The sequence below is a fragment of the Trichechus manatus genome, unplaced genomic scaffold (genome assembly GCF_000243295.1).
Source record: "Trichechus manatus latirostris isolate Lorelei unplaced genomic scaffold, TriManLat1.0 scaffold00305, whole genome shotgun sequence".
NCBI lineage: Eukaryota > Metazoa > Chordata > Mammalia > Sirenia > Trichechidae > Trichechus > Trichechus manatus.
Genome location: NW_004444241.1, coordinates 807433 through 816017, shown reverse-complemented (window position 1 = coordinate 816017; position 8585 = coordinate 807433). Strand labels below are relative to the sequence as shown.

Sequence of the window (8585 nt, the reverse complement as noted above, 5' to 3'; positions counted from 1 at the left end):
TGGACTCCAGTGCTTCCAGTCCTGTTCCACTGTGCTTGGCTAGATTGGCTTCTACGTGATACTTACAAATTGTTTTAATCACTATACATAAGTTGTCAATATTTGTAAGTGCTCACTTTGAGGCACAAAGATGAGAAAGTGGGTGCACCTGCCTTTAAGGTGCTTAGAACCTAGTTTAGGAGATAAGCAAGGGACACAGAGTAATCAATTCACTCGTTCATCCATTCATTCCGCAAGTATGTGCCAGGCACTCCTCTAGGTACTTGGGATACAGCAATGAATAAAACAAGTTTCTGTCCTTATGGAGTAGGGAAGGAGAGATGATAACCACGTAGAGAAACAGAAATATGTCAGGTGGTGATCAGTGCTATGAAGAAAAATTAGGCAGCATAGGAGAGCAGTATTTAGATAGGGTGCTTCAGCCTTCTCTGAAGAGATGACATTTTAACAGACACATTTAACAGGTGGGGGGACACGTCTTGTGCCTTCTTGGAGGAAGAGTGTTTTAGACAAAAGAACCAGCAAGTGCAAAGGACATGAGGCAGAAATGTGCTTGCTGGGTTCAAGAAGCCTGGAGCAAAGTGACTGAGGGGAAGAACGGCAAGGGATGAGGTTAGGAGGATGGAAGCCACATCACAAGGATCTTGGAGGCCATTGTACGGATGTGGGCTTTTACCCTGAATTAGGAGCCAATGGAAGGTTTTGAGCAGAGGTACGACATGACCGGATTTATAGGTTAAGAGGATCTCTGCTTTATTGAGAATAGGCTGAAGGTGATAAGAGTGGAAGCAGGGAGTCTAATTAGGAAGCTAACGTGAGAGATGATGGTGGCTTGTTCCAAAGTGTTGGTGGTGGAAGCAGAGAGAAGTGGTCAGATTCTGAATATATTTTGAAAGAATAATGATGGATTGGATATGGGTTTTGGGGTATGAGAGAAAATGGAAGTCAAGGAGATAGCTTAGGACCTGGTACAAAGACGGTTCAGGAGTGATTTCAGAAAACTGAAGGCACAACAGGGCTTCTGCACTTGAGGCACTCAGTACCTCATTTCATCAATGGTAGCACAGGTGCCTGTTTAGGTTCTTGGCTTCTTAGGAGGATGTTGGGTAAGACTGAATAGAAGGAAGTTCCCAGGAGGCGGAGAGGCTCGAAAGCAGTATTCAGTTTGTCAAATGAGAGAGCAAGAGGAAGATCCTTGGAGAAACTGAGGCATTTGGATTTGATCATGCAGCTGAGCCACAGAAGCTCTGTAACAGTGACAAGACAGGAAGGAGTCTGGAAAGCCAAGCTGGTGTCATGAGCAGGAAACGGGAAGGCTGGAGGCTGTGGCAGTCAGGTGGTGACCTGGGTCTGAACTCATCTGGTGGCAGTGAGTATACAGAGAAGTTGGGTGACATGTGATCTGGTGAAGGAAGAATTACCAGTTTGGTAGCAGAATGAACACAGGGGTTAAAGAGAGGCATGTCAGCTGATTTAGACCCCTCAAATTTCAGTGAACGGGTGTTGGTGACATGGTGGCCTAGTCTAGGTTGTCTTCTCTGGGGCTCAGAGACGGTGAGGAATCCAGTTTGGGAGTAACCTTCAGTCGAGGTGACAGTGCACTGGTACTGGGAGGGCCCCATCTGTCACCGCAGAAGCAGCCAGATACAGGAGGTTCAGCAACTCTTCCCTCTGATTTCCCCAACCCGCCCAGGCCTCAAGGCCTCTAGCCCAGTTTCAGGTCAAGCTCACGTGTCTCCTCTTTTTATTTAGAATTCCAGTCCAAATGCAGGCCTGTTGTTGAGGTCCCAACCAAAGGCCTCTAGCAAAGAATGGTGGAGTGCAAATTTTCCTCTGTGAAGTAGGTGGTTGTAGTGTCCATCTATAGTCTCAGTGCCCCTCTTGGTGATTGACCCCAACCCTTCCCCTGATTCTGGTTGAGGGTCCAGAGCCCACATAGCCCAGACAGTTTGCCAGCCAGAAGTTGGGGACAGAGGAGAGGAGACGGGCCAGAAGATGTCAGTAGCAAGAGAACCCAAGTGCCCAGCTCCCCAGTTTCCATCTGTGCCATCTACCTTTGACCCTGCTACCTTCTTCTCTCAGCCAATCAGATACTGATTCCTCTTTCAAGAAAAGTTTATTTAAAATGCTTAATAAAGTTCTAGGAAGCAAATATAAAGTGCTTGACTTTAGAGTTGGGGTGCAGGGGAAGAGGGAAAGGTCTCCTGAGTTTCAGCCATTTGGATTTTCCCAGTTCTTTAGAGATGAAAGAAGGTATATCCCAAAATTGAAAAAAAAAAGGGGTGGGGGGAAAGGAGGGTAAAATCATCCTTGAGTTTCCTACTACCCAGGGTGCATGAACAGTTCAAGGATGAAACTATCACACACAATCACTGAGAATTATCACAGAGGAGGGCAAGTCACCAGTGTGGAGAATGTCTCTATTTAAAGGAGAGAGGAGGAAAAGAGGTGAGGAGGCAGGGGGGTCCTCCAGGCTCGGGGACGGAGTGGCTGCCTGTTTCAGTAAATGTCGTGCAAAGGCCTGCTCCATCTGTATAGGAAGAGGTGGGGAAGAGGCCATCAGCGAATGTAGAAGGGCAGGCACTACCTCCAAGGGCTCCTAACCCATGGAGGCTCCTTCTCCTCCCGGAATCCCGACCCACATGCCCCCCAACCCCCCACACTGTGCCTGGAACTCACCTGCACTGTAATAAGACTCTGTGGGGTGTGGCCAGGGTCAGGACTCTCCTCCCAGAAATTCAAGGTAACTTGGAACTTGGGCAGGGGGCCCAAGCCCTGGATATACCTGATGAAGTCTGAAAGAGAAAAGGTCATGGGTCAGAAGAGAGAAGAGAGAGGGCAGCAGGCAAGGAGGTGGTAGGGAGGAATCCATGATGGTGAAAGAGAGGTGGGAGTGGGGCCACTTGGAGACCAAGGCCAGAGCAGGAGGTGTGGGGTCATGAGGCTGTTGCCTTGGGCCAGGAGATACGCTAGGCACTGAGCAGCTACTGACCCACGTCCAAACACAAAAAGGGGCCCCTTGCTCAAAGACACGTTTACAATGAGCAGATTATTATACAACCTGCAAAGCAATCCCTAGCAGAGTTCAGAGTGCTCGTAGGTGACAGCCCTGGCTGCTAACCCACATGTGCCCAAACCTTTGTTGCTGCTAACTACCTCCCTCCTCCAATGTTAGGTTACACATGGCACTGGGAACATCCGTACTCTGTGTCATGACTCCACTTCCATAGTCAGAGTAGGAGTGGAGTGGAGGTAGGAACTGGAATTCCAAGAGTAGGTGGGTGAGAGAGCAACCTTAGGGGATTCCTAGAGGTGGGAACAGGGTGGTGCCAGGGCCAGTGTGTGGTGTGTGCCAGCTCTCTCAAATGTGTGGACGGTGTGTGCCAGTGTACGTGCAGGAGAGGGCCAGGGAGGCCCAAAACACTGTGCTGACTTGTCTGCGCACTTTCACATAAGTTATGCAAGCTTCAGAGTCATGGTGCTCCCTGAGATGTGGTACTCCTGCACTGGGCTCAACTTGAATCTCCTCTTCCACGGCCTTGCCTGGGGAAGGAGAGTTGCCAGGCTGCTGGTATGGTCACACAGGGTGTACACTGCACAAGTTCAGGGGTGCATAGCACAGGCTACGATGGAGGACCTGCTGGCTGACAGGGTGTGGCAGGGTCTACCAAGTGGGGTCCACAGGGTACCCAGAGGTCAGGGGCAGGGGCTCAGTTGGAACAGCCTCACCTCTGCAGAAGTAGGCTGTTTTGAAGAGCTCCACGCACTCATTACTGGGCAGCAGATGTGGGCCTGGACCAGGTGGGGTCTGGGGTGCATCCCAGGAGATGGGGATGGGGCAGAGGCGCTGCACGAAGAGGCCTTGGGGGTTGCTGGCCACCAGGATGCCCCTCTTGAGCTGGCTCAGCAGGCGCTGTGTGGGCTCCAGTGGGTCAGGCTTGGGGAAAACCACTTGCTCCATGCCGACCTGGGAGCCCGAGGGCTCAGCCACAAGGCGGCAGTCGAGGCCGTGCACCTGGGTCTCCCCAACCACACGCCCGCTGTAGATGAAGGTGAGCAGCAGCGAGTAGTCTGGGGACAGAGAACGGCCCAGCTATACTTGGCGCTGAGGGAGCTTGCCAGCTAGCAGCAGTGCCTCTCCTCATTCCCCAGGGGTTCAGCTGGTCAGCAGGAGCCTTTGGGGAAATGACATGGAGCTCCCTGCAAATCCAGAGAGGGATGCCAAGCAAAATCTGGGGAGGACGCTGGGGTCTGGGGCCACACCCACATCTGCTGAGGTTAGAAAAGGTTCCCTCCCTTCCTCATCTTTACTTCCCACCTTCCCCTCATCAGCCAAGGGGCTTCTGTCAGGCTTTCCTCTTCATTAGGTGACAGCTAATAAACCAATTCACATGAATGCCTTGGGAGCTTACTGCCAAGGGTCCTGTAGTTTATAAGAAGAGCCCAAGAGATTCGGCTTCTGTTTGACTCAAAGAATGGAGTGTCTCAAAGTGGAACTCCAGGGAACAGGGTGTGTAGTGTGTTATTTTGGAAAGCAAGCTGTTTGGAATCTGACTAAACAGCTCCTGGAGTTCTCACTGCCTAGAAACCAGTGCTCCTGTCCATGGTAAGGTGAGTCCAGTTGGCTGCAAGCCCCAACAGACTAGAAAATGCAGGCATAGCCAGAGGAAGAAAACCTGAGGGGAACAGGCAGCAGTACCTGAGTCTGGAGGAAGCAGAAGTTCCAGGGACACCTGATCCTCTTCAAAGGGGGCCTCAGTTGTGCCTGCACCTGGAAGGGAGGCAAAGGCACTGGTCATTCAGACTGGCTACAAGGGTCAGAGGTCATGGCATTGTTGGGCATGGGGGATGACACAAGAGGCAGGAGAGGTGGTACCTTCCTGAGGCTTAGGGCTGTTGCTGTTGCTGCTCCCAGTGTCTGAATGGTTTGCTCCCCAACTGGCTCCCCTCTCCTGTGGACACAGTGTCTATCATTGCCCTGCCTCTTCCTCTAGTTACTGTCTTGCCCTCAGACCCCTCCCAACACCCCCCCCCCAGCTCACATTATTGAAGGGGTCCTGGAGCGACAAGGGGCTGAGTGCACGGCTCTTCACGGGACCCTCATCCTCCTCCCTGTCAGAGGACTCATAACTGTGGTGTCGCTTTGATGGTGATTTCTGGGTGCCTGGCTGGGCTGTGGAACATTGTTCGAGTGGGAGAGATGGGTCAGAGCCTTACGTAGGGACATAGGGTAGGAGAGAATATGAGGGAGGGAAGGGTGTGCAGGACTGGGAAAGGGAAGCCAGGGAACAGCTCCCTAAGGGCAGGGACAGGGCAGACTGAGTAAGAGGTGTGGAGGGAGGCCCAGCACCCTCCCAGGAGGCTCAGGCCACCATCCTTCCTCCCCAGTCTGATGACTGTTGGAATGGTTGGGCAAAGGGCTCACCAGGGAGGGTTCCTGGTGGCAGCAACCGATACACCTTGTAGGGCTCAGCCCCTTCCATATGGCCATTCTCAGGGACCTCCTGAAATTCAGGACTCTTGTTGAGGGCACAGCGCAGGCGAGTCTTCCAGGTGGCAGGGCCTTCTGAGTTTCCCTCCTTGTACTTTCCCTTGAATATCGCCCAGGCCTAGGAAAGAGAGGCAGGTAAAGAAGAGGCAGTTTGTTACAGATCTCAGCTGACCCTCCAACAGGACTAGCTTCACAAGGGTGCAACCTGTGCACATCACAGGGCTCTGCACTCAGAAGGGTCTGAGAATGCTTATTCTCCGCTGTTGCCGTCTTGAAATTCTTAGTAATTTTTGAAGAAGAGCTCTGCATTTTCACTGTGCACTGGGCAAATTATGTAGCCAGTTCTACCCTCCAATTTCCCCTTTATCTGAAAACTGCACAGACACAACTCCTTAAGGATAAGAGAAGCCAGTATATACTCCAGCCCTCACTCAGAAGGGGTGGTTTCCAGGCCCTTGTTACCTTGAAGAAGGCAGCATCCTGGTCCTCCCGGAAGTCCTGCTTGCCTGCATGCTTCCAGGGAATCCGGAACATGGTTTTAGCTTTATCATCCCAGCAGACCCCAGGAAACTTCCCGCTCTCCACCTGCTCCACCACCCAGTTCCGAAGCTTTCGGGTGCAGCGTGCCCTGCCTGATGCCATCCTGGAGAACAAGAAGAGCTGGAAGCATCAGCAGAACGGACACTGTGGGAGGGAACATCTGCTAAGATCCTGGCCACTGGGGCCGGATTCTGCCAAGGGCTCCCAGAGACCCTACAAGCACCCATCCATCTTCTTTCGGATCTGGATACATCTCAAAACTCTCTAAAGCAGAATTGTTTTGTTTCTGCCACCACTAGCAATTACAAAATATACATTCCTTTTAATATCCCAAGCAGTGACATCAGGAAGCAAATCTTAAGTACTGGTTTAAATTTTAAGACTTTTCAGGACTTTATTTGGGAGAGAAAAAAAGTCCCTTAGTGTTCTGATCCTGGTGAGAGGCACTGTCTAGACACCCAAACATCTGCAGAGGCAATATCTGCTTTTGAGATGCCCCATCAACAAACACTCTTCACCCACAGACCCCACAACCTGACCCCTCCTTCTTAGACTGCCCTATGGATAGGTAGGGCAGGGAGCTGGAGGCAGGGGTGGAGCTGCAGCGGAAATGGGCAGGGCCAGAAGGCAAGACAAACAAAACATGGTGAACAGAGACTTGGAGCAAAGAGTGTTTCTCCCGGAACAATCCTGTAGCAGGTCCTCCTGTCTTCTGCCAATAAGGCCTGGGAAGCTGGTCTCTAGCCAGTCTCTCGCCTCAGGCCAAACTTACTGCTTCTTGGCTCACAGGCCTTCTCCCTATTCCCCAGCCTAGCACAGGGGCTCTGCTGCCCCAGCCCCTCACCTCCAACCTGGCTGGGCTTCCGGCCCCAGACTCCTGGATGACCGCCACCTTTGGCTGATCTTACCTGAGCTGGCTGTGCAGGCTGTCCCAGCACTCAGTGGCCCTCAGCTCAGCTTCCGGCTAGGCAGCTTCGGCTTCGTAATCTCTCCGCCCCTTTCACTGTATACAGTCCCCACCCTAAGTTTCAGTTCTCCTCCAGTGAAGTCCTTTTCCCAGAAATCACGTGGTCTCTGAGGTGCAAGGCAACCACTTGCCACTAGAAGGCAGCAGCATCTGAGAATCTCACTGTTGGCAGCAGGAGGAGCCCCTCCACTGGAGGCTAGGGAGTCAGGAGTAGGTGCAGTTCTGCCTGGCTCATCCCCCTTCCTCCCTCAGACACTCACTGCTCTGGGCCCTGACCTCCGCTCCTGGCCTTGAGCCTTTGGGTTGCTGTGTACTCTGTGCATCTGTGTTCCCCCACAGTGCCCATTTGGTACATAATTAGGTGAGCTCAAAGATCAGGCAAATTTGATGAAAAGACGGAGGCAAGAAGGAAGCCTAGGGCAGGTGTTGGATGTGGAAGGCCTCCCATGCCCATCCATAATGCCAATTCCTTCTCGGCCCTGAGTCCAGGGAAGGTCCAGTGGGCAGCTGCAGGGAGACCTTCCAGAAAACTTCTGTTTACCACCACCACCACCACCCCACCCCCCACCCCGCCACCCCCACCTCTTTCCCTGGTGCCCCTAGATGGTGGGGCCAGGAAGAAGGACCACTAAGAAGCCTGGCAAAGGAGATGCCTCTTTATTGGTGCTGGAGATGTTCCTGAGGTAGTCGGGCCATGGGACCCTCTGCAGGGCCACTGCCCTCAGCTACTTCCTCCTGCGGGGGATACTCTGTCCCAAGGGCACCTCTTCTGTCAGCTTCTGCAGGAGAGAGAACATGGTAACACTGGCAGCCTCTGCTCAGACATTGGCTGGAGGATGGGCTCAGAGGTGAGGCTGGGTGGAGGCTTTACCTGTAACAAGCGGGCCTGGTAGGCAGGAATATCCTCTCCGGCCAATGGCTGGGGACGCACGTGCAGGTAACGCTCAGTGGCCGTCTCCAGCTCTTCCACCTCATACAGGGTGGCTGGGTCCAGTGAATGGGCATTGATGAGGCTCACAAGATATTCTTTGTAGTGTGACCTGGGGAGATGAGTGGCAAAATAGTTTTTCTTTTACTAGGCTGATATTTACCGCGTGTGCCTAGCACTTTACTGGGCACTGGACTACTAAGATGAATATGATAGATAACCCTCATCTGTTGCACACCTGTGCACACTGCCTGCTACTACCTATCTATGCCCTTGCCCAGAGAACCCCTCCTTCCCACTCCCTTCAGGACCTACTGCTCCCACATACGCCCTTTACTGCTTGGGCATACCCTCACTACTCCTACCTCCCTCCCCAACACCATGCTCCACGCCCTGCCTGGCACTCACTGGCAGAGGCCTGCATAGCCAGCTGGGGTCTCCTTGCCACAAGCTTCATCCCTGAGCCCATTGGGAACCTCTTTCTGCTCCATCACGCGACAGCCACCTGAGGATAAGGAAAAGAAGGGACCTCTTCTTGGGAGGAGGCCAATAACCCCAAAAGCCCCAGAACTGGGATGTCTGTGAAGGCATGGGGAGGTGGCCTCCAGTGGAGCGGGACTGAGGACAAGAACCCCAGCTCTAACACTGGGGGGGGGGGG

At 52.8% G+C, this 8585-nt stretch overlaps 2 protein-coding genes across 2 annotated transcripts in view; both read right to left on the bottom strand.

Annotated features, from left to right (window-relative positions):
* Positions 1-1368: 1368 nt before the first annotated feature.
* Positions 1369-7547, bottom strand: IRF9 (interferon regulatory factor 9). Its single transcript, XM_023725400.1, has 8 exons — positions 5954-7547; positions 5426-5609; positions 5043-5173; positions 4877-4952; positions 4700-4771; positions 3730-4071; positions 2680-2795; positions 1369-2530 (listed from the first exon to the last, which is right to left on the bottom strand). The coding sequence occupies exons 1-8, from the start codon at positions 6131-6133 to the stop codon at positions 2360-2362; spliced, it is 1272 nt and encodes a 423-aa protein (XP_023581168.1). The 5' UTR covers positions 6134-7547; the 3' UTR covers positions 1369-2359.
* A 98-nt stretch (positions 7548-7645) lies between these two features.
* The window catches only part of RNF31 (ring finger protein 31), a 9630-nt gene continuing 8690 nt past the window's right edge, over positions 7646-8585 (bottom strand). Inside the window, exons 19-21 of the mRNA XM_004390508.2 lie at positions 8335-8431; positions 7870-8038; positions 7646-7777 (exon numbers count right to left, since the gene is read on the bottom strand). Of these exons, the coding sequence (XP_004390565.1) occupies positions 7724-7777; positions 7870-8038; positions 8335-8431 (320 nt within the window). The 3' untranslated portion in view covers positions 7646-7723. The remainder of the gene's footprint in view (positions 7778-7869; positions 8039-8334; positions 8432-8585) is intronic.